Consider the following 26,686-nt stretch of genomic DNA (forward strand, 5'->3'; position numbering starts at 1 on the left):
TTGAATCTGATTGGCTGATTCCATTAGCCAATCAGATTTTTCCTACCTTAATTCCGATTGGCTGATAGAATCCTATCAGTCAATCAGAATTCGAGGGACGCCATCTTGGATGACGTCCCTTAAAGGAGCCTTCATTCTGTGTTAGGACGTCGGAAGAAGAGGATGGATCTGCGCCGGAGGTCTTGAAGATAGAGCCGCTCGTCGTCGGATGGATGAAGATAGAAGATGCCGCTTGGATGAAGATGTTTGCCGGTCCGGATCTCCTCTTCTGCCCGGATAGGATGAAGACTTCGGGACCCTCTGGAGGACCGATCGGTGATACCCGGCGTGGTGAAGACAAGGTAGGAAGATCTTCAGGGGCTTAGTGTTAGGTTTATTTAAGGGGGGTTTGGGTTAGATTAGGGGTATGTGGGTGGTGGGTTGTAATGTTGGGGGGTGGTATTGTGTGTTTTTTTACAGGCAAAAGAGCTGATTTATTTGGGGCATGCCCCGCAAAAGGCCCTTTTAAGGGCTGGTAAGGTAAAAGAGCTTTTCAATTTTAATTTTAGAATAGGGTAGGGCATTTTTTTATTTTGGGTGGCTTAGTTATTTTATTAGGGGGCTTAGAGTAGGTGTAATTAGTTTAAAATTGTTGTAATATTTTTATTATGTTTGTAAATTATTTTTTTATTTTTTGTAACTTAGCTTTTTTTATTTTTTGTACTTTAGTTAGTTTATTTAATTGTATTTATTTGTCGGTAATTTATTTAATTAATTTAATGATAGTGTAGTGTTAGGTTTAATTGTAACTTAGGTTAGGATTTATTTTACAGGTAATTTGGTAATTATTTTAACTAGGTAGCTATTAAATAGTTATTAACTACTTAATAGCTATTGTACCTGGTTAAAATAAATACAAAGTTGCCTGTAAAATAAATATAAACCCTAAAATAGCTACCATATAATTATAATTTATATTGTAGCTATATTAGGGTTTATTTTACAGGTAAGTATTTAGCTTTAAATAGGAATAATTTATTTAATAAGATTTATTTTATTTTGTTAGATTTAAATTATATTTAATTTAGGGAGGTGTTAGGGTTAGGGTTAGACTTAGCTTTAGGGGTTAATAAATTTAATAGAGTAGCGGTGAGGTCCGGTCGGCAGATTAGGGGTTAATACTTGAAGTTAGGTGTCGGTGATGTTAGGGAGGGCAGATTAGGGGTTAATACTATTTATTATAGGTTTATTGAGGCGGGAGTGAGGCGGATTAGGGGTTAATAACTTTATTATAGTAGCGGTGAGGTCCGGTCGGCAGATTAGGGGTTAATAATTGTAGGTAGGTAGCGGCGACGTTGGGGGGGGGCAGATTAGGGGTTAATAAATATAATATAGGGGTCGGTGGTGTTAGGGGCAGCAGATTAGGGGTACATAGGGATAACGTAGGTTGCGGCGGTGTGCGGTCGGCAGATTAGGGGTTAAAAATTTTTATTAGAGTGGCGGAGGTGTGGGGGGGCCTCGGTTTAGGGGTACATAGGTAGTTTATGGGTGTTAGTGTACTTTAGAGTACAGTAGTTAAGAGCTTTATGAACCGGCGTTAGCCCAGAAAGCTCTTAACTCCTGGCTTTTTGCTGCGGCTGGAGTTTTGTCGTTAGATTTCTAACGCTCACTTCAGCCAAGACTCTAAATACCAGCGTTAGAAAGATCCCATTGAAAAGATAGGATACGCAAATGGCGTAGGGGGATCTGCGGTATGGAAAAGTCGCGGCTGAAAAGTGAGCGTTAGACCCTTTCCTGACTGACTCTAAATACCAGCTGTAGCCCAAAACCAGCGTTAGGAGCCCCTAACGCTGGTTTTGACGGCTAACGCCAAACTCTAAATCTAGCCGTTAGTTACTTTAAGATTTAAAGAGACAGTATAGTTTCCTATGTGAAATATTTATTAAAATATGTTCAAATTTATTTTTTCTTTTTGAACCTACTCCCTCTACAGCGATTGCTGTTTGGGAGTCTGTGAACAATGGCCACAAATTTTTCCTATAGTTTCCGTTGAAATTTTATGGCCCACATGCAGTGTCCTGCGTTTCCTTCACACTCCACTCGGGGTTATGATGCATTCTGTATTTTTACTTAAGGTAAAAGCATTACTAGAGGAATTGCTATTCTAAAAGGATCCTCCATGTTACTGAGAATCTCAGTTTCGATGGAATTGGTACCTTAGACATTCCCTATATTTACAAGACTGTTTGCCATAGCCGTATCAGCTAAAAGGCTGGAGTAGTTTCAACTTCACTAGGTGAACTGCTATACCCTTAGAGGATAGTCCTATGGATAAAATTTAGTAATGGGACACACACCAGGGTTTATAATGGCAACCATCTGTGTACTTTACTACCATCACTGGTGTGATGGCATATTGGTTTGATGCGTTGTCTGAGGCTATTAGTCAGTAGTTTCCCTGGATAAGATCCAGGACTGGATAAAGCTTTCAATTGGCTAATTTGTTTATTTCTTCCCTTCCAGTTATCAAACTGGGAGCATAGGTAACTCTGTTCCAGCTCTTGGAACCTTATGGTTAGAGCGATATATGTTCTAAGACTAAGATTTTGGTGAACACATAGCCTGCTGTTGCATCAAAGACAGCATGGGGAACATGCCCCGGTCCGGGATTAGATCTTGTAAGGGGCTTACTTTCTGTTTTCACTCAAGTTTGGTTCGAGCTCAAAATATTTTCCTCTCAGGGGCAGTTGCTGCTTTCAAGATCATCTGAGGATCAGACAAAGGGAGAGACGTCCTTACACTGCATAGGAGACCTCTCAGACCTGGGAGTGGTTGTTCCAGTTCTACTACTGGTACAGGCTCTGGGGACAATGGTCGGGGTGTGGTTCCCAAAAAAGGGGAATTTTCAGACCATTTTTTAAAGAAGGGTCCTTCAAGATGGAAACTATTAATTTGTTCCATTTCTTCCTTGATCCTAGAGGGTCAATTTATGTCTGCGGTGGATTAAGGGTTAAGTGCCTTCATGTTCCGTTCACGAGAATCGTCTCAAGTTCTAGGGTTTGCATTTCTGGACAAACACTTTCCGTTCGTGGTCCTTCCATTTGGTGTTGCCACAGTTCCGAATTCTTACAGGGCTCTGGGATCGCTGTTGGCGGTGCTTCAGTTACGGGGCATTGCAATGGCACCCTATCTGACTAATATCCTAGTCTGGGCGTCATCCTTACAGCAAGCAAGATTTACACGGACATGAGGTTATATTTCCCGTGAGCTCACGGGTGGAAGGTGACTTTGGAAAAGTGTTCCTTAGTCCCAAGCACAAGGGTAGTTTTCTTGGGAATCATGACGAATTCCATATCAATGAAGATTTTTCTGGCTGAGGTCAGGAATTCAGGTCTATCAATACTGGTCTAGTCCTTCAGTCCACCTCTCGGCCTTCAGTGGCTTAGTACATACAGTGGGGCAAAAAAGTATTTAGTCAGCCACTAATTGTGCAAGTTCTCCCACTTAAGAAGATGAGGGAGGCCTGTAATTTTCATCATAGGTATACCTCAACTATGAGAGACAAAATGTGGAAACATATCCAAACAATCACATTGTTTGATTTGGAAAGAATTTATTTGCATATTATGGTGGAAAATAAGTATTTGGTCACCTACAAACAAGCAAGATTTCTGGCTCTCACAGGCCTGTATGTTCTTCTTTAAGAGGCTCCTCTGCCCTCCACTCATTACCTGTATTAATGGCACCTGTTTGAACTTGTTATCAGTATAAAAGACACCTGTCCACAACCTCAAACAGTCACACTCCAAACTCCACTATGGTGAAGACCAAAGAGCTGTCGAAGGACACCAGAAACAAAATTGTAGACCTGCACCAGGCTGGGAAGACTGAATCTGCAATAGGCAAGCAGCTTGGTGTGAAGAAATCAACTGTGGGAGCAATAATTAGAAAATGGAAGACATACAAGACCACTGATAATCTCCCTCGTTCTGGGGCTCCACGCAAGATCTCACCCCAGAACCACATGGGGGGACCTATTGAATGACCTGCAGAGAGCTGGGACCAACATAACAAAGGCTACCATCAGTAACACACTACGCCGCCAGGGACTCAGATCCTGCAGTGCCAGACGTGTCCCCCTGCTTAAGCCAGTACATGTCCGGGCCCATCTGAAGTATGCTAGAGAGCATTTGGATGATCCAGAAGCGGATTGGGAGAATGTCATATGGTCAGATGAAACCAAAGCAGAACTGTTTGGTAGAAACACAACTCGTCGTGTTTGGAGGAGAGAGAATTCTGAGTTGCAACCAAAGAACACCATACCTACTGTGAAGCATGGGGGTGGCAACATCATGCTTTGGGGCTGTTTCTATGCAAAGAGAACAGGATGACTGATCCGTGTACATGAAAGAATGAATGGGGCCATGTATTGTGAGATTTTGAGCGCAAACCTCCTTCCATCAGCAAGGGCATTGAAGATGAAACGTGGCTGGGTCTTTCAGCATGACAATGATCCCAAACACACCACCCGGGCAACAAAGGAGTGGCTTCGTAAGAAGCATTTCAAGGTCCTGGAGTGGCCTAGCCAGTCTCCAGATCTCAACCCCATAGAAAATCTTTGGAGGGAGTTGAAAGTCCGTGTTGCCCAGTGACAGCCCCAAAACATCACTGCTCTAGAGGAGATCTGCATGCAGGAATAGGCCAACATACCAGCAACAGTGTGTGACAACCTTGTGAAGACTTACAGAAAACGTTTGACCTCTGTCATTGCCAACAAAGGATATATAACAAAGTATTGAGATGAACTTTTGATATTGACCAAATACTTATTTTCCACCATAATTTGCAAATAAATTATTTCCAAATCAGACAATGGGGGGTAGTTATCAAGCCGTCAACCTCAAATACGCTGGAATTCCGCAGCGTATTTGTGGCGAGGCTGATTCGCCTTAGTTATCAAAGGCTAAAGACCGGCAAAAGTAGAATTTTGTGACGTAAACTTCGATCCGCCGGTCTCAGTCCGACACAGATCGATTCTTACGTCACTCCAGATGTTCCGCACACAAGTGCGGCACAATCTGACTACTTTTGCTAGTTATCAAAAAACTAGCAGGTACGCTCGGCACTTTTACGGCCCAGCGTACCTGGTTTTCAAACCGCCACCCTGGAGGCGGCGGATCCCATAGGAATCAATGGGAGTCTGACCATAGTGAAAGTACAAGTTCGCTGCTGCCAGACATCCCATTGATTCCTATGGGAATTGTCTGCACCTAACACCCTAACATGTTCCCCGAGTCTAAACACCGCTAATCTGACCCCCCCTACACCGCCACAACGAAATAAAGTTATTACCCCCTAAACCGCCGCTCCCGGAGCCCACCGCAAGCTACTCTATACATATTAACCCCTAAACCGCCGCTCCCGGAGCCCACCGCAACTATAATAAGTGTATTAACCCCTAAACCGCCGCTCCCGGAGCCCACCGCAAGCTACTCTATACCTATTAACCCCTAAACCGCCGCTCCCGGAGCCCACCGCCACCTACATGATACCTAGTAACCCTTTATCCTGCCCCCCTATAATAAAGTTATTAACCCCTATCCTGCCAATCCCGCACCTCGCCGCAAATAAATAAATAGTTTAACCCCTAAACCGCCGCTCCCTGAACCCACGGCAACCTATATTAAATTTATTAACCCCTATCCTGCCCCCCCTACACCGTCGCCACCTATAATAAATTTATTAACCCCTATCCTGCCCCCCACTACACCGCCGCCACTGTAATAAAATTATTAACCCCTAAACCTAAGTCTAACACTAACCCTAACACCCCCCTAACTTAAATATTAATTAAATAAATCTAAATAATATTTCTATTATTAACTAAGTTAATCCTATTTAAAACTAAATACTTACCTATAACTTACCTATAAAATAAACCCTAATATAGCTACAATATAAATAATAATTATATTGTAGCTATTTTAGGATTTATTTTTATTTTACAGGTAACTTTCAATTTATTTTAACTAGGTACAATAGCTATTAAATAGTTATTAACTATTTAATAGCTTACCTAGCTAAAATAAAGAGAAATTTACCTGTAAAATAAAAACTAACCTAAGTTACAATTACACCTAACACTACACTATACTTTAATAAATTATTCCTATTTAAAACTAAATACTCACCTGTAAAATAAACCCTAAGATAGCTACAATGTAATTCATAATTACATTGTAGCTATTTTAGGATTTATATTTATTTTACAGGTAACTTTGTATTTATTTTAGCTAGTTAGAATAGTTATTAAATAGTTATTAACTGTTTAATAACTACCTAGCTAAAAGAAATACAAAATTACCTGTAAAATAAATCCTTACCTAAGTTACAATTAAACCTAACACTACACTATCATTAAATTAATTAAATAAACTACTTACAAATAACTACAATTAAATACAATTACATAAACTAACTAAAGTACAAAAAATAAAAAAAGCTAAGTTACAAAAAATAAAAAAAATAAGTTACAAACATTTAAAAAAATATTACAACAATTTTAAGCTACTTACACCTAATCTAAGCCCCTAATAAAATAACAAACCCCCCCAAAATAAAAAAATGCCCTACCCTATTCTACATTAAAAAAGTTCAAAGCTCTTTTACCTTACCAGCCCTTAAAAGGGCCTTTTGTGGGGGCATGCCCCAAAGAGTTCAGCTCTTTTGCCTGTAAAAGAAAAATACAACCCCCCCAACATTAAAACCCACCACCCACATACCCCTAATCTAACCCAAACCCCCCTTAAAATAACCTAACACTAATCCCCTGAAGATCATCCTACCTTTAGTCGTCTTCACTCAGCCGAGCCACCGATGGAACTGAAGAGGACATCCGGAGCGGCAGAAGCAATCATCCAAGGGGCACTGAAGAAATCTTCCATCCGATGAAGTGATCCTCCAAGCGGCGCTGAAGAAATCTTCCATCCGGGCGAGGTCATCTTCCAAGAGGCGCTGAAGAAGTCTTCTATCCGGGCGAGGTCATCTTCGAAGCCGGGTCTTGAATCTTCATCCCGCCGACGCGGAACATCCTTCTTTCCCGACGGACTACCGACGAATGAAGGCTCCTTTAAGGGACGTCATCCAAGATGGCGTCCCTTCAATTCCGATTGGCTGATAGGATTCTATCAGCCAATCGGAATTAAGGTAGGAAAAATCTGATAGAATGCGAGCTCAATCTGATTGGCTGATTGGATCAGCCAATGGGATTGAACTTGAATCTGATTGGCTGATTCCATCAGCCAATCAGATTTTTCCTACCTTAATTCCGATTGGCTGATAGAATCCTATCAGCCAATCGGAATTGAAGGGACGCCATCTTGGATGACGTCCCTTAAAGGAGCCTTCATTCGTCGGTAGTCCGTTTGTTTGTTCCACTTCAGACCTATGCAGTTAAGCATACTCAGGCAATGGAACAGAGACTATGCAAACTTGTCTCCTCAAATAACTCTGGTTCCGTGGAAAAGGGACTCTTTTCTATGGTGGTTGTCTCTGGATTACCTATCCCAGGGAACATGATTTAGCAGAGTGTGGATTCAAGCGGAGTCTGTTCTTTTTATAGTCTTCCTGCAACTGAGAGCGAGCCTCTAGGCTCTTTTGGTCTGGCCTCAGTTGGCTTCGGCCCAGTTTCATTCTGGCTATCTGTCTGTGATCCATTTCCCAGGGGTGGACACTTGGGAATCGGAGAGTGGGAACTCCATCGGGAGTATTCTCCAACCTGATTTTCAAATGGGGTCGGCCGGAGTTGGACCTCATGGCATCTTGTCAGACTGTCTGGCTTTTGGGATACGGGTCCAGGTCTAGGGGCCTAGTCCGAGCTGATAACTGCCTTGGCAGTTCTTGGGTCCTTCAGCCTAGAATATCTATTTCCCCCGTTTGCGCTTTTTTGCCGGGTGATTGTTCAAATCAAATAGGAGAAGGCATCAGTGATTCTCCTCGCTTCTGCATGGCATCGCAAGATTTGGTATGCCAATCCGGTGAACATGTCATCTCTGCAACCTTGGACACTTCCGTTGAGGAAGTATCTCTTATTCAGGGTCCCTTCTTCCACCAAAGTCTAGTTTCTCTGAAGCTGATTGCTTGGAGATTGGACGCTTGATCCTATACAAGCGAGGTTTCTTTATACAAGCAAGGTTTCTTTGATTCGGTCAGGGATATCTTAATTCAGGCTTTGTCAGAATATTACCATTATGCTGCTTTTCCTTTAAGGTGTTCTAACCAATCACAGGTTCACACCCCCTTTATATCACCTGCTCACACCTCTAACCTAATTTCTGAGTGTTTAATTTTATTTCAGACTGATTCAGCCATTCAGTCTCATCTCTCCCTGAACCGGATGCCTGCAGTTTTCACAGACTTCCAGCTGCACACAGCTAATCAGACTGCAGCCTGTTCCACATTTTCAGACTGATTTACCTAACTAAGGAGTGTAATATCCAATCTCATCTGAGGTAACTTTCAAACCTTGTTCCATAATTGTTTCAGCTTTAATATTATCAGAAATTGTTCTGAGCTCCGGATAAGTGATTGTGGTGACATCACACGCCAAACACCGCGCCTCTCTCCCTCAACACAGGATCTCATCTCTGCATGTCAGCTGCAGCTTCAACTGAAGGGAGACAAGCATATCTGATCCGGTTAGTTAACTAAAGTATAAGATTTCTATGTCTAAAGACTGTATGACTACTACTTGCATTTATTCCTAAACTGCAAAGTACCTTGCTAACTTACTAATTTCCTGTGCTGTTTGTATCTGACTGTTAGCTAAACTGTTCAGATTCCTACCAATATTAAAAGGCTTAATTTACACCAAATCAACCTGGTGTCACTTCACATAGTGTTAACTTTCTGATTTGGTGTCACAAAACACAATTTTATTCTCTTTAAAATTAACAGTTTCTCTAGTTAATACTGTTATTGTTACAGGCTTGTAAGTCTGTAACTAGGAAGATTTATCATAAGATAAGGCATAACTATCTTTATTGGTGTGAATCCAATGGTTACTCATGGAGTAGAGTTAGGATTCCCGGGATTTTGTATTTTCTTCAAGAAGGCTTGGAGAAGGGTTTTTCAGCGAGTTCCCTAAATGGTCAGATCTCTGCTTTATCTATTTTGTTACACCAGCGTCTGGCAGATGTGCCTGATGTTCAATCCTTTTGTCAGGCTCTGATTAGAGTCAGGCCTGTGTTTCAACCAATTGCTCCTCCATGGAGTTTGAATTTAGATCTTAAAGTTCTTCAAGGGGTTCAGTTGGACCTATGCATTCCATAGATATTACGTTGTTATCTTGGAAAGTTTTATTTCTTGTTGCCATTTCTTCCGCTCGAAGAGTGTTTAAGTTTTCGGCATTACAATATAATTCGCCTTACCTTATTTTTCATTCGGATAAGATGGTGTTATGTACAATACTTGTTTTTTTTCCTAAGGTTGTTTCAGACGAGACCATTCCTTAGGAAATTGTTGTTCCTTCCTTGTGTCCTAATCTTTCTCTCAGGAGGAACGGCTCATTCCATCTGGGCTGTTGCTTCCTCATGGACATTCAAAGTTAATTCTTCAGTTGCACAGATTTGCAAGGCTGCAACTTGGTCTTCTTTTCAAACTTTTTATAAATTTTACGAATTTGATATCATTGCTTCTGCTGAGATTGTTTTTGGGAGAAAGGTTTTTCAAGCAGTGGTGCCTTTCGTTTAGGTTCCCTGTCTTGTCCCTCCCTTTTCATCCGTGTACTATAGCTTTGGTATTGTATCCCACAAGTAAGGATGAAATCTGTGGACTCATCGTGTCTTTGAAAAGAAAAGAAAATTTATGCTTACCTGATAAATTTGTTTCTTTTTAGACACAATGAGTCCACGGCCCGCCCTGTTCTATTAGACAGGTTAGTATTTTTTTGTTAAACTTCAGACACCTCTGCACCTTGGCTTTTCCTTTCTCTTCCTAACTTCGGTCGAATGACTGGAGTGGGAGGGAAGGGAGGAGCTATATATACAGCTTTGCTGTGGTGCTCTTTGCCTCCTCCTGCTGACCAGGAGGCGTAATCCCACAAGTAAGGATGAAATCCGTGGACTCATCGTGTCTAAAAAGAAACAAATTTATCAGGTAAGCATAAATTTTCTTTTCCTCCGTTTGCTCTTCTTCCTCGGGTCATTGCTCGAATAAAACAGGAGAAGGCGTTGGTGATCCTCATTGCACCGGCTTGGCCTCGCAGGATTTGGAATGCAGATCTGGTGGACATGTCATCTCTGCCACCGTGGAGACTTCTGCTGAGGAAGGACCTTCTAATTCAAGGGCCCTTCCTTCATCCAAATCTAGTTTCTCTGAAGCTGACTGCTTGGAGATTGAACTCTTAATTTTATTCAAGCGGGGCTTTTCAGACTCGGTCATAGAGACCATGATTCAGGCTCGTAAGCCTGTAACTAGAAGGATTTACCATAAAATATGGCGTAAATATTTCTATTGGTGTGAATCCAAGGGCTACTCTTGGAATAGAGTTAGGATTTTTAGAATTTTGTCTTTTCTCCAAGAGGGTTTGGAGAAAGGTTTATCGGCAAGTTCCCTAAAGGGTCAGATCTCTGCCTTATCTATTTTGTTACACAAACGTCTGGTAGATGTTCCAGATGTTCAATCATTTTGTCAGGCCTGGTTAGAATCAGGCCTGTGTTCAAATCAGTTACTCCTCCCATGAAGTCTGAATTTAGTTCTCAAAGTTCTTCAACGGGCTCCGTTTGAGCCTATGCATTCCTTAGATATTAAGTTGTTATCTTGGAAAGTTTTATTTCTGGTTGCCATTTCTTCTGCTCGCAGAGTGTCAGAGCTCTCGGCATTGCAGTATGAGTCCCCTTATTTTATTTTCCATTCAGATAAGGTAGTTTTACGTACTAAATTAGGATTTCTTCCTAAAGTTGTTTCTGATAGGAACATTAATCAGGATTGTTGTTCCTTCCTTGTGTCCTAATCCTACTTCTCAGAAGGAACGACTTCTGCACAATTTGGATGTGGTTCATGCTTTAAAGTTTTACCTGCAGGCGACTAAAGATTTTCGTCAGTCTTCTTCTTTGTTTGTGCTTTTCTCAGGAAAATGTAAGGGACAGAAAGCTACGGCTACTTCTCTTTCTTTTTGGCTGAAGAGTATCATCCATTTTGCATATGAGACTGCTGGACAGCAGCCTCCAGAGAGAGTTACGGCTCATTCCATGAGGGCTATTGCTTCCTCATGGGCATTCAAGAATGAAGCTTCTGTGGAACAGATTTGCAAGGCTGCAACTTGGTCTTCTCTTCACACTTTTTCAAAATTCTACAAATTTGACACTTTTGCCTCGGCTGAAGCCGCTTTTGGGAGAAAGGTTCTTCAAGCAGTGGTGCCTTCTGTTTAGGTTACCTGTCTTGTCCCTCCCGTATCATCTGTGAACTCTAGCTTGGTTATTGATTCCCATTAGTAATTAAGATGATCCATGGACTCATCGTGTCATTTAAAAGGAAATAAAATTTATGCTTACCTGATAAATGTATTTCTTTTTTGACACAAATTAGGATTTCTTCCTAAAGTTGTTTCTGATAGGAACATTAATCAGGATTGTTGTTCCTTCCTTGTGTCCTAATCCTACTTCTCAGAAGGAACGACTTCTGCACAATTTGGATGTGGTTCATGCTTTAAAGTTTTACCTGCAGGCGACTAAAGATTTTCGTCAGTCTTCTTCTTTGTTTGTGCTTTTCTCAGGAAAATGTAAGGGACAGAAAGCTACGGCTACTTCTCTTTCTTTTTGGCTGAAGAGTATCATCCATTTTGCATATGAGACTGCTGGACAGCAGCCTCCAGAGAGAGTTACGGCTCATTCCATGAGGGCTATTGCTTCCTCATGGGCATTCAAGAATGAAGCTTCTGTGGAACAGATTTGCAAGGCTGCAACTTGGTCTTCTCTTCACACTTTTTCAAAATTCTACAAATTTGACACTTTTGCCTCGGCTGAAGCCGCTTTTGGGAGAAAGGTTCTTCAAGCAGTGGTGCCTTCTGTTTAGGTTACCTGTCTTGTCCCTCCCGTATCATCTGTGAACTCTAGCTTGGTTATTGATTCCCATTAGTAATTAAGATGATCCATGGACTCATCGTGTCATTTAAAAGGAAATAAAATTTATGCTTACCTGATAAATGTATTTCTTTTTTGACACAATGAGTCCACGGTCCGCCCTGTTCTTTGTAAGACAGGTCGTTAGTTATTATAAACTTCAGACACCTCTGCACCTTGTTACTTCCTTTCTCTGCCTTACTTCCGTCGAATTACTGGGTAGGTAGGGAAGGGAGGTGATATTTAACAGCTTTTGCTGTGGTGCTCTTTGCCGCCTCCTGCTGACCAGGAGGTGAATATCCCATTAGTAATTAAGATGATCCGTGGACTCATCGTGTCAAAAAAGAAAACATTTTATCAGGTAAGCATAAATTTCGTTTTTTAAAAGCATTTTCTTTAATTTATTAATAACAATGTTTTTTTTTCCTATTAAGGTCACCATATTTGCAATCACCTCCACAAACATTAAAACTGCCTAACTCTACTGATATAATGAGACACTACAATGAACATGCACAGGATGGAGCAAGTATGTTGTAGCAAAATTCTATAAAATTGCCTGAATTCACTAAACCATAAAGCTGTGATTTGCAAAAACCTTAAAATTAGTTTTACACCCATCTCTCAGGTAGGCTGTAATACATAAAATATAGGAACAGTGCAATTGCATTGGTGCTTTTAATATATCAAGGTATCATCAGAGAGCTTTTATATTCTCATGCATGCCTTGGTCCATAGGGAATACACTGTGGAACTTGCCAAGGGGCCCTTCTGGTAAAACCATGCCCGTTTGTGCAGTAAGATATACAGTTTGTGTACTTTATTGCATTATAGTACCAGTCAGTGCCTTCAGAGAATATGCAAAATGAAATGTTTCTGAACCCTTATCCCACCTCTCGTGAAACTAGGTGATATAGTTTATGATGCGTTAAGTATATATGTTTCCTGGTGAACATCATTTTATGATTTTTTTTGTTTTGTTTTTTTTTCAGATTTTAAAAGCTCAGACAATCTAGGTTCTAAAAAATCTCAGACTGCAACATCTAAAAAGACTACAATTAATTCTTCACTAACTAATCTGACAGATGCAGATAAAAGTAGCTGTTGTTCAACAAAAAATCTAGAGGTCACATTTGAATTAGGGACTGTCTGGGATAATTTTGATGATGATATCCTACTGGATGCCAGCAGTTTTACAATGGAAACCTCTGCTTTAGGTAAACTTTAAATGTAATTACTGATATCAAATACTTTCAAGCATGTTTTTCATATTTCTATTTACATTTTTTCTTTGGGCCCAATGATAAAAGCATTGTCACAATTACGTGTTATAATCAAGATTGCGGTTGAAATATTCTAATCGGAGGAAATCGCTGTTATAAGGTAGTCTTGCCAACATACAGTTTACTACACGTCACTGTTGGATGTGATGGTTCACTGCCAATGGCGGAATGTTAAAAGCAGTGATGGTCAGTGTTCCCTCTAAGGACAGTTTTGTGTGCAGCCCAGCAGTGACACAGTTAACAAGAGAACCATACCTTGCCATCTGCATTGTGCAGTGTCTGCTAATTGCAGGGTGTGGTTACCTAATTAACTGTTTCACTGCTGGGCCGCACACAAAACTGGCCTTAGAGGGAACACTGGTGATGGTGTAATATAAATTATCCCTGTAGACAGAGCTAAATGGCAATACAATTTATATGAGTGAACTGAAACAGAAACTCTTCTTTTAATACAATATTGAAACGTGTACATGAATAACAAACCTATATGACCTGGGGGATTGTCAGTATATTGTACATGTGTTGTACACCTATGTTATATAAATACTAGTACAGGTAGAAAACCCTTTATCCAAACTGCTTTATTTAAAAAAAAAATATTAATTGAAAAAATTTGGATTTCAGAATAAGATGGGATTTTGGAATTCCAGATTTGGGAATTTGTATCTGTAGTACATTATTATGAATGTATCCTTGAATCATTATACATGACGTATAACCCTAACTTCCACTTTGCCACAACCCTAACTTTATTAACCCTTGCCACCCCTCCACATTATCTCCTTACCTTACTTATCTTCACCCACCAAATTAACCCTAAATACAAATTCACATCACCGCCACACTGACCATTCTATCTGCTGGAGCTCCCTAAAGTATCACTCCTTATCGCAACCTCCACTGAATTAAAAATGCACCTGCTCACCACCACTTTAACATCCTACATAATCACTGCTTGTTGCATAGATATTATAGTTTACACCTCTGGTGAGAGGGAAGATTTATTTTGAAGTGCTTGAGTTTAACATACACATAAATAGACAACTTACTTTAGGTTTTACCCCCACACCCCTTTTAATAGTCTAGGCTGGATTCTTTTGAAGTTGCATACATAGGAACAATACAGAATTACATGCAATCTCTGTGCAGATATTGTTGAGAATACAAAACTCATATGGATAATCAAGGACATGAATGTTGTTCATAGTTTGACTATATAATATTTTGATAAAAAAGCTAATTCTTAGTGTACAATATGTTTTTATTCAGGTTCCAAAAATTTATCCTTCAGTGAATTTCATTCAACACCAGCATTCTCACCATCAGCTGAACAGAAGGAACAAGCTTGGAGTAATTCTGTTTCATCAAAAGTGTGGGTATTGTTTCTGCTAGGTTTGTGAACTCCAAAGAATGCCCTTCCAATTTTCATAGGAATAAGAAAACTGACAATGTTTAAAGCACAGAAAAAGGGGGCAAAATAAATAATACAAGTTTATTATAAATATTTAATTTACTATGTATAATTAAAAATGTTATATTGTACAGTCTACATCAGGGGGTGTAACAAAGATTGCTTCTTATTTGAAAAGAAAAAATTATATAAAAAAAAGTAAAAAAATCAATAAAACATAAGATTTCAGATTCACAAATGCAATGTTGTAACACTTTTTATAGCCTTTTGTGCATATAAAAATAAGTAGCTAAGCTTAAAAAGGCTATAAAACAGAGATTAATATGCTGTTTAAAAATACAATATATACAGAAAGGGTACCTCAAAGTAGCATCATTGAAATTCGCTATTAATCTTTTTATTCTTGGCTTTGTGAAGCTTCAATCAAACTCCCCTGAGGATCACCATATATGGAAGTTGCTATACAGCCCTTTACTTTGCGGCTTAACGCAACCGTGAGCCACACACATGCATGTTAGGGTGCAAAGGCATCATGATTGAGGTACCACGTGTCGTGGCACCTGACCAATACAGTGCATGGCTGAGCAAAATAGTTACTGTATTATTTTTTTCATCCCATTATCTGCCCGGTCTCCTGCTATGTTTTACGGAAACGTCGCAAGTGGTGGCTTTGTAAATAGCTTCTAGGATGTGCTGCTAATATTTATGAGTCACTATTGGGTGCCAGTTTCTGTTAGTCGCTACTGTTCTTTTAAGCTTAATGACAACCCTTATCCAAAGTCATATCACTCCAATACTATTTTAAAAAATATCCTATCACACATTTGCCTCCAGTGACCCAAAAATTTTGTTTTTGTAGACTGATTCACCCAGATGATTCTTTCTTTCTGGAGTCGCTAAGACAATCTCTCATAGACACATCAGCTGACATGATATAAATATCTCAGGTGGAAAGGTTTCCATTTATTTTGTCACTCTTTATATTTGGCCTTCTTATACCAAATGTTTTGTATTGTGTTTTAAACTATTCTGCTCTATTAAAACTAATATCTGTAGGTAGTGGTTTCCTTTCTTTAACCCAATTTTCCTGCTTTTACTACTCTTTGTTTGCCTGTGCACACTTGAGTAGTGCCAAATAAGGTATAATTTGTGCTTGCACCTGTGACATGCACACTTGTAGAAATACAGTACAATTGTGCATGCGCACATCACACAATAAGAGTCGTCATTAGTGACACCTGACAATAGACAGAGTCACTCTCTGTAACGATCTGCGATCTGACTTCACATTGGTGAGAGAAAACGATTAGTGCTCTCTTAGCATATGAAGGTAGCTGCCTTCTCCCCTCAGCTGCAGTCTCCACTGTCTGACAATGGGGACCACAACATGCACCACAGTGTTGGACGTAGGTACTGTGTGACATAGTAACTGTCCATATGGCGCAAGGGGTTAATGGGACTTGCTTCCTTGCTATTTTTAGACCCAATAGCCATGACCCATGCTGTTGTCCTTAGTTAGACACCCCAGAAAGCCATTACTTGCCCGATGTCAGACTTCCTTGTTGTCAGTCCCTCTCCTTAGAGACAATTCCCCTTTTGCAAAAGACAATTCCTTAGGACTGGATGTATGCCCTCTCCCTATAAGTAATACACAAAATACTGCCCCAACTCATGTGTAAGTTTACAACCCATTGTTCACTTTAGGCAGAATCCAGTACAGAATCACTTTAGGCAGAATCCAGTACAGAATCACTTTAGGCAGAATCCAATACAGATTCACTTTAGTCAGAATCCAGTACAGAATAACTTTAGGTAGAATCCAGTACAGAATCACTTTAGGCAGAATCCAGTACAGAATCACTTTAGGTAAAATCCAGTACAGAAAAACTTTAGGCAGAATCCAGTATAGAATTACTTTAGGTAGAATCCAGTACAGAATCACTTTAGGCATAATCCAGTAGAGAATCACTTTAGGCAGAATCCAGTATAGAATCACTTTAGGCAGAATCCAGTACAGAATCACTTTAGGCAGAATCCAGTACAGAATCACTTTAGGCAGAATCCAGTACAGAACCACTTTAGGTAGAATCCAGTACAGAATCACTTTAGGTAGAATGTAGAATCCAGTACAGAATTACTTAAGGTAGAATCCAGTAGAGAATCACTTTAGGCAGAATCCAGAACAGAATCACTTTAGGCAGAATCCAGTACAGAATCACTTTAGGCAGAATCCAGAACAGAATCACTTTAGGCAGAATCCAGTAGAGAATCACTTTAGGCAGAATCCAGAACAGAATCACTTTAGGCAGAATCCAGTACAGAATCACTTTAGGCAGAATCCAGAACAGAATCACTTTAGGCAGAATCCAGTACAGAATCACTTTAGGTAGAATCCAGAACAGAATCACTTTAGGCAGAATCCAGTACAGAATCACTTTAGGCAGAATCCAGAACAGAATCACTTTAGGCAGAATCCAGAACAGAATCACTTTAGGCAGAATCCAGTACAGAATCACTTTAGGCAGAATCCAGTACAGAATCACTTTAGGCAGAATCCAGAACAGAATCACTTTAGGCAGAATCCAGTACAGAATCCCTTTAGGCAGAATCCAGAACAGAATCATTTTAGGCAGAATCCAGTACAGAATCACTTTAGGTAGAATCCAGTACAGAATCACTTTAGGTAGAATCAAGTACAGAATAACTTTAGGTAGAATCCAGTACAGAATCACTTTAGGTAGAATCCAGTACAGAATCACTTTAGGCAGAATCCAGTACAGAATCACTTTAGGTAGAATCCAGTACAGAATCACTTTAGGCAGAATCCAGTACAGAATCACTTTAGGTAGAATCCAGTACAGAATCACTTTAGGCAGAATCCACCATTTTGATTTTTCCTACTACTAAAAAAACAACAACCATAAGCAAGGGCTAGGCTGGTTTGTCCCATATGCTATAAAAAGTGCAATAATTAAATGCTCTTACACATCTGAGGCTTTGAGGTGCTCTTGCATGAGCGAGACTTTATCTACAAATTTAAAAAGCAAAAACTGCTTTTATATCCTCTTCGCCACCTCAGAGGTAGTGAGAAAAATTGATAATAGGAGTAAATTAGAAAGTTGCTTAAAATTGCATGCTCTATCTGAATCACAAAAGAAAAAAATTGGGTTCAGTGTCCCTTTAAGATTTAAATAACAATTTGATGGTGACCAATAGTTAATACGACTCATGTTACTAAATGAATCTTAACTGAAAATATTTTAATCACAGGGCATATTAAGTTGTTAAATAGCTATATAATATGCCTAGAGGGAAAATAACACATTTTATAAAAATATGATCCAAGGAAACAAGTGCTTCCATTCTGCATACATTTTAAAATACACATACAGTATATTTGTTGATTTACTGTTCTCAGAACAGCTGTGATTTTTATTTTAATGTGGGAGAAAAGTACTTTGTTCATTAACATTTGCTCCTTCACAGGTATGGAGAACATAAGGGGCTTAGTGGGAAACATCATTATGACGTCTCTTCAGCTTCACAAGTCCCTTTGTTATTCTATGCAAGTGATTGGCCTAGATTCAATAAAACCTGTTTGTGAAATTGTTATCCCACATAAAAAAAAAAACTTGTCGGAACACTGCAACTCGAAAATTGCAGAATTCATAAATATTTGTACTTGCCTCATTACAGCTGCATGTTGCGTGTTAAACTCCAATGGAGCCACAACTGTCCCGTTGTTGTTCACTACTTGGTGCATAGAATGTGTTTCACTGTAAAGGATTCTAAAAATGCCCTCAAAACCTTCCAGGACAATTAAGACAAGCAAAAAAAACAGGGTCAAGAGTCTTTTTCAGCTGAACACTGACCCAACACTTTGCATAAACCCAGGATTCGATTCACCAAATGACACATCTAGTAGTCAGGCAGGCAATAGTCAGCAACAGCTCTGGCAATGTATCAGGTCTGCATTGAAATTCACCCGCCACTCCAATTGACTGGCACCAGGTGAAGTGACAGGTAGAAAATCCGGCAGCCAAAGATGATGAGTTTAGGGACCCAAATATAAGGAGGTTAGCAGGAACACTTGGGCCAAGAAGGCTGAAGGGGACACAGAATACAGATGAGTGGTCACCAGTCTAGGTCAGTAACAGGCAGGCATAAATCAAGCAGAATCTTCAGGCAGAGGGAGAGTCAAAGACAGGCTAGAGTTCAAAATATCAATAGTTAGCAAAGGTACCAAGTCACAGGGCAAGAGAGAAGTCAGGGTGGTCCAAGGAGTAGTCCAGGAGACAAGCAGAGATGGCAGCAAGACAGCAGTTCACAAGATATAGCGCACTCATGATACTAAGGACCATACACTGACAAGGTATAAGGTCTGAGGTGCCCTATTTAAAGCCCATATTGCGGGAAGGAGCAGGAGAAACACTAGGGAAGTTGCCTCAGGCAGAAGTTGTGAACTTGCAAGCAACATAAGGGAGAATTCAGAATAATGGTCAGGCTAGCCTAGTAGTCCACAGTTCATGTAAACTCAAAACAAGGAAGCACCTTTTGTTTTATCCAGTGATATTAGCATAACAAAGCAAATATGTGAATATTTTACAATAAAAACATTTACATAAACTGTTCTGAAAGTGTGTTCCTAAGTGTTGTGTTGTAATAATTATTTATTTTACATGTTGCTAGCAGTTCTCGTTGGATGTGCCAAATATTATGTATTGGCCACGGCACACAACTATAGATATTTATGCAATACTCATTGAATTCCAAGCATGATCTTGCCTTATCAATGGGGTGCCTCTGCAACCTCACAAGTGTCTATGAATGTCGGCTTTAGTGCCTCAGCTGTATCAAATAATATAGGAACTGGTGAAGCTAGTGAGATTAGAGAAGCTAAAGAGGCTACAAAGACCTCTTGGTGAATTAGTCCATTATGTTGACAAGGAGCACTGAAATCCTCCTGTATGCCATATAGTAATCACCATAGCATTAAAAGAGGGCTATTTTTCTTTGTAGACATTCACACATGAATACGGGAACAGGATATCATTTTTCAAAAAAACTTCCTTTAACAAATCTTCAACAAATAAATGACAGATTATGTGATAATTATACAGCTGTAAGTATAAGGAAATAGGCCTTTTATGCATAATATTTAACAAGTTGTCTTGAGTAAAGTTTATTACCTAACTATTAAAGGGACAGTAAATTACAAGACATTTCTGTTGTGTCGCTATAGATTAAAATTTTAGACAATGTTTTTAAAACAAATTAAAATTCTTTTTTTCTGCAATTATCTTTCAATAACCAAAACCATTTGCCTTAGTTAAAGGAGCCAAAATGGGCTTTAGTCCACAGACAACAAGGCTAGTCGCAGTCATAAAGCTAGCAAAAAATACATTGTTTTGCACTTGTTATCTGATAAAGCCAATTAGCGACAAATATGTAGCAGGGTTAGTCCTGAGAAATCAACAAGGTTAATTTCAAGTTCAGAAAATTAGAAATTGCTCAGTTTTTCAGAGCTAAATTACATGAAAAAGCAGCAAAAGAAACAATAAAAATATATTGCAAAGATACACAAAGCTAGACATTACGGGGTCCATTTATCATTGCGTGGACGGACGTGATCCACTATATGGAACCATGTTCGCCGCACGTCGATAAATGCTGACAGCATACACTCTCTGCATTTATCATTGCACCAGCAGTTCTTGTGAACTGCTGGTGCAATACTGCCCCCTGCAGATTTGTGGACAATAGGCCGCTAGCAGGGGGTGTCAATCAACTCGATTGTATTCGATTAGGTTTATTTCTGTCCACCGCTTCAGAGTAGGCGGACAGGTTATGGAGCATCGGTCTTTAGACCGCTGTTTCATAACTTGTGTTTCTGGTGAGCGTGAAGGCTCTTCAGAAACACAGGGCATCAAGCTCCATTCGGAGCTTGATAAATAGTCCCCTATATATAAAAAATCTTAAGATGTTTACTGTCCCTTTAATATGATCAACATATGTCATAACTAAAAAGCATTATTGTTATGCATTATAATTGTATATCCAGGTTACTAAGGAGGATGAACATTTTCATACGTCTCACTCAGAAGAGATAAAAACAGCAACAGGTGGATCTCTAGCCAATTTAAAAGCGAGCCATTCGAATGACTTTTTTTTCGTTCCCCAAGATAACGGAAAAGTTCATGGAAGGTAAATATTTTGTCATCCAATTTTCTCAGAGAGATTTTACATTTGTTCTAAGCTATCTTTACTTTATCGTTTCAGTGACACATATCTGGATGACGAAGCCACCGCCTTTATTGGAATATTTGATGGGATATTTTAAGAGCACAGGATTATTACAATGATTTACAAAGAGGTTGATCATAATTTATTAGAATAAACGTATCGGCGGCGTATGAGTTTAGAAAAAGCAGTCTTAAGGTGAACAGGGGCCATTCGGCCCTTCTTAAATAGACCGCTATGTGTGATTCATTGGTGAGACTTGGCAGTCTGTGATTCCCCAGTATTGTAGGTGAGCTGTTTTCCACTTTGTTGAAGATTAGAATGCTTAACTACATTAAATTGTGTAAAAATGTGACAATATCTTATTTATTTACTACATATTATTTGAGGTTCCTAATGCACAGGACAAAAATACTCATAAATAAAACTGATTGAAAAACATGGTATTTAAAAGTACAGTAAATACACTGACATAGTATTTAATATCGTAAACACGCAAGCTCAGTTGTTTTTAAAAAAACATATGTTCAAGTATTTAATCCTCTTTAATTGTGTAGAAATGTCATCTGTTGTTCTGACATGAATTGACACTTTCACAGAACTTTTTTTTTCTTTTTCAAAATGTCATAATTCAGACATAGTATATAATAAAAAAAAAATTCCAAGTAAATTCTATAATAAAATCTCTTTCTCTTGGTATCCTTTGTTGAAGGCATACTGAGGTAGGTTCAGGAGCGAGCACATGTTGTGAGTACTAAACAGTTGCAGCATTTGCAACAATATTTATAATAATGTACATATAGGGGCCGAATTATCAAGCTCCGAATGGAACTTGATGCCCCTTGTTTCCGGCGAGCCTTCATACTCACTGGAAACAGAAGTTAAGAAGCAGCGGTCTAAAGACTGCTGCTCCATAACTTGTCCGCCTGTTTTGAGGCCGCGGACAGAAATCAACACAATCGAATATGATCAGGTTGATTGACACCCCCTGCTAGCGGCCGATTGGCCGCGAATCTGCAGGGGGTGGTTTGCACAAGCAGTTCTGGTGAACTGCTTGTGCAGTGATAAATGCCAACAGCGTATGCTGTCGGCATTTATCGATGTACAACAAACATGATACACTACATCGTATCATGTCCACTCGCACTTTGATAAATATGCCCCATAATGCTTAAGAAACATGCACACTCCTGAGCTTACCTCAGTATGATCCTATAGTAAGAAGCTAAGTTTCAATCAATGATATTAAGAGAAAATTGAAAAGAGAAGTAAATTGGATTTATTTAAAAAACCAAAACAAAAAAAACTGTATGCTCTATGCTTACTTTGACTTTTATGTTCCCTTTAAGTAAACAGGTTTGTTTTTTCACATCCATAAAATATAAACTATGTCCTACATCTCTGTTTATAATTCATATATTTCTAATTTCATATATCTATCACTTCTCTAGCATTCAGATGCCAAGGTCAGCTGTTAAGCAGTTTGTTTAACCTAAGAATTGTAGTAGCCCTTTAACCCTTCGGTTGTCGTTATTCAAATGACAAATGCAACGTAATTCCGTTAGAAAACCAGGCAGTAATTGGTTATTTTTTTCAGCTTTGAGCAAGCTACTATTTCGTAATAAAATGAAGAGAATATAAGATTCTAAGTAGGTGGTGAATATTATGCAAATCTAACAAAATACCAGTTTTTCAAAATGATTAACTTGTCAATATTTCCATCATTGTTACCTCCTATTTATATCTCAGACATATTATTTTCTCTAAAATTTAAATAGCTTTGAAAATGTGTTTATTCGTGTTTAACATTCATTAGGAACATATTTAGTGGAATAGTTTTTATAATAGCATTGCTTTTATTGCTAGCTATGGCAAAGAAACAATTTGTTACTTCGAGTTTTCAACTACATTTAAACAGATGTAACTGTTGTATTTGAAAATTAAATACATCAATAAATTAAATTTAAAAAGTTAATGTGTTTATTATTTCAGTTTAAATTCTTGGTTAGGGTAAGGGTGGGGGTTAAATTACTATTCAATGTTGTGTAATCTAAATGTCTAAAAATATAATATTTATTGAAAATACTGTAGTAATACAAAATCAACTTTGGAAAATATTGTAAATGGTGATATTTAAATACTTGTTTCAAAGTAGCAATTTACTTTGATTTATTGAATGATTTTCAACGGTTGTTTTAGTATTCATAATATACCCAGAATATTGTGTATAATCTATAAATATAGAATTTTTGTTTTGTATCGAACTCCATTATTTTATAGTGGATATTATATCTACAGGGTATTGAGCACAGTTCTGTAAATTTATATCTAAATTTTTGGGTAAATGGACAGTCAGTTTTAATCTGCATCATACACTAATCAATAATCTGTCATTGAGATTTAAAAATAAAATATTTATTGTTTTGCACTTAGGATATACAATAGCAGTTTAGTGAAAATTTTTAGTTGTGCACATTTTTTTCCTTATGAGCTAAATGCGTATTCTGGTCATCATATTAACCATATAAAAATCTAGTACTGTTTTTTTTTTGTTTTGTTTTTTTAAATCACATCACCCTTCATCACCCTTCTTATCACTTTAACAAATATTTAAAAATCTAAGGGGCAGATTACAAGTGGAGCAGTATTTAACATTCTAGCTCGTGCGCTATCTCCACTACAAGTTAGATTTCTGTGCACATAAAAAGTTTTCGCTTGCACGCTATTCCCGAAGCACGCAAATCAGTTTTGTTCCTTTCGCTCCTCAGGAGAAAAGAAGTCCTCCTCTTCCAAGAAACCTGAGCCCTCCAAGTGAACCTGGAAGCCTAGTTCTTCATGGTCAAAGAACAAACAATCCAAAAAGTCTAACAACACCACTAAATCAGTATGAAGGTGCGGCTCCCGAACTAGAATTGGTTCTGGTAGGGGGCAGACTGAGTCTCTTTCAGGAGGCCTGGTGCAGGTCAGTCCAAAACCCCTGGGTTCGAAATATCATTTCTCAGGGTTATTGGATAGGCTTCCGGTCAAGACCTCCTCAAGGGCAATTCCTTCTGTCACATGTTCCCTAACTTCAGTCAAAGGCAGCTGCCTTTCTACAGTGTGTTCGGGAATAAGAGGATATGGCGGTAATTATCCCAGCATCTGTGTCTTAACGGGGTCAAGGGTTTTACTCCAATCTGTTCATTGTCTCAAAGAAGGAAAGGACCTACAGACCTGTTTTAGACCTAAATACTTTAAACATGTTTGTCAGGGTTCCCACTTTCAAGGTGAAAACCATTCACACAATCTTGCCCTTAATTCAACAAGGTCAATTTATGACTACAATAAACCTCAAGTATGCATACCTGCACATTTCAATCCACAGGGATCACTATTAATTCCTGAGGTTTGTTTATATAGACAAAAACTACCAGTTTGTTGCTCTTCTGTTTGGTCTGGCTACAGCTCCACACATCTTTACAAAGGTGCTAGGTGCTCTGTTAGCAATGATCAGCGCTCAGGGGATTTCTTAGCCCATCTTTTCTTCATCTGTCATGGGCCATTGTCACGAGGGATGCTAGTCTATGAGGCTGTGGGGGCAGTTTGCAATGCTCGAAGGGAGCAAGGAGTTTGCTCTACAGGCCACGCCCACTTCAAGTTGGGAGACAGTTCTAATGACTCCTCTATAAGCCCTGCTTTTCCTTTCCTACCTTTCTTTTCCTATTCTCTACTCAGCTGTACTTGACACTAAGAGAGAGGTGCAAGGGTTTTAAAGCTCCAGTATTGTTTTCTTGACATCCTCCTAGTGGTGGGAAATATATCCCATTTGTTATGGAGGACTGTAGACTATCATCATTCCGAAAAAAAAGATTTTATCAGGTAAGCATAAATTTTGTTATACATATTTAGACATGTATATGTATGTATCTTTATGTTAAAGCCCTTTGCCTTTCTTTTTTTTTCTTACACCTGAGATCTTGTATCTTTGAGCCTTAATAATTTTTTTTGTAAAATATGTTTTTTAAAATAATTTTTATTAGATAGTGTTATTATGATTGTAACTGCACTCTGTAATGTATTTTTGAGATCTTTTTTGACACTTTTTTGTCAGAGCTCTGAGGACGTGCTATTCAGACGTAAGATAACTTCAATTGAGCTCAAGTGATCATGTTTACTTTCAACTTTTAATAAGAGCGCTACATTCGATGAGCTCAAACAGCTGCAATAAACCTCTTTTCACTTTCAAGTAATCTGGCCCCAAATGGGGCTTTTGGCTTGAAAGCCTAAATTATGTGGCCCCATTGCAATCAATCAGATTTTTATGTAAAGTGCATATTCTTCAACCAAAGGTGACACATGAGATAACATTTGAAGCAGGTGAAAAATAGTAACCAGTTATCTTGTGTGAACAGTAAATATGAATATATATATATATATACTGTATATATTTTTATATTTTGTATATATTTTTTAGAGCGCCAACAGATTCCGCAGTGCTATAAACATAGGCGGTAAACAAGGTAGCAGTTATAGGGATCAAATGCGTAGTGGGCCCTGCCTAGAGTCGCACTGTTGTAGTCAGCTCTTGTGGAGGTGATCTGCAAGCAGTTTGGCTCTTAGACATACATTCTAAGGGGGTTCATGGCAGATAGCAATGGAGGAGAGGAACTGGTATTAGGAAAGGTTAGTGTAGGTTGTATGCATCCCTAAAAAGAAGAGTCTGTAGGGAGTGCTTGAAGCTTTCAAAACTAGGGGAGAATCTTGTGGAGCGAGGCAGAGAGTTACACAAGATGGGAGACAGTCTGGAGAAGTCCTGTAAATGGGAATGCGAGGAGGTAACAAGAGAGGAGGAGAGTAGGAGGTCATGAGCAGAGTGAAGGGGACAGGATAGAGAGTATCTGGAGACAAGCTCTGAGATATAGAGGGGAGCAGTTGAGGGCTTTGTATATCAGAGTCAGAATTTTGTGTTTAATCCTGGAGGCAAGAGGAAGCCAGTGAAGGGATTGGCAGAGAGGTGCAGCAGATGAAGATTGACGTGTAAGGAAGATGAGCCTGGCAGAGGCATTTATTATGGATTGTAAAGGATCTAGACTGCAGCTAAAGCTCTTTGTCTATATGATGCTGAAGTGCTTTATAAAATGCATGCAGTAGCTGGCAAAGCTGAAATACCATTGGAGACTCTTAAGTGTGGCATTTTGGGGTTACTTGAGTATTTATTCAGGATCCATCTTGAAGTTCTGCTTAAACAATATATAAATGAAGAAAGACAATGAGCAAAAAAAAGACACTTTTTAAGTTTAGCAGTCACATGGTTTTCACATAGAGACACAGTAATCACACTCCTTGCAGAGTACTCCATTGCCATCTGTAGCTTAGTGCATGGAGGTAGTGGGTCCTATGGTTGCCCGCTTTGACTTACGTCCCCTTCAACTATCCATGCTCAGTCAGTGGTCAAATAATTATCTACATTTGGAGCAACAAATCGCTCTCAATTCATCTGTTAGACTCTATGTCTTGGTGGACACAAAGTCCTTCTTTGTCCCTTGGGGCATCTTTTCTTTGCCCGTCATGGACCATTGTCACAACGGATGCCAGTCTATTAGGCTGGGGGGGGCAGTCTGGAAGGAGTTTGATCTCCTTTAGAGGCATGGTTGTAATGAACATTCTGGAACTTT

The 26,686-nt window shown here is 39.1% G+C and overlaps 1 protein-coding gene across 1 annotated transcript in view; it reads left to right on the top strand.

The window, feature by feature from the left end:
- LOC128640698 (probable ATP-dependent DNA helicase HFM1) overlaps positions 1-14,844 on the top strand; it is a 54,404-nt gene extending 39,560 nt beyond the window's left edge. Inside the window, exons 3-5 of the mRNA XM_053693126.1 lie at positions 12,533-12,627; positions 13,091-13,315; positions 14,651-14,844. Of these exons, the coding sequence (XP_053549101.1) occupies positions 12,533-12,627; positions 13,091-13,315; positions 14,651-14,781 (451 nt within the window). The 3' untranslated portion in view covers positions 14,782-14,844. The remainder of the gene's footprint in view (positions 1-12,532; positions 12,628-13,090; positions 13,316-14,650) is intronic.
- The last annotated feature ends 11,842 nt before the right edge of the window (positions 14,845-26,686 follow it).

This window comes from Bombina bombina, chromosome 10 (assembly GCF_027579735.1).
Source record: "Bombina bombina isolate aBomBom1 chromosome 10, aBomBom1.pri, whole genome shotgun sequence".
Lineage (NCBI taxonomy): Eukaryota > Metazoa > Chordata > Amphibia > Anura > Bombinatoridae > Bombina > Bombina bombina.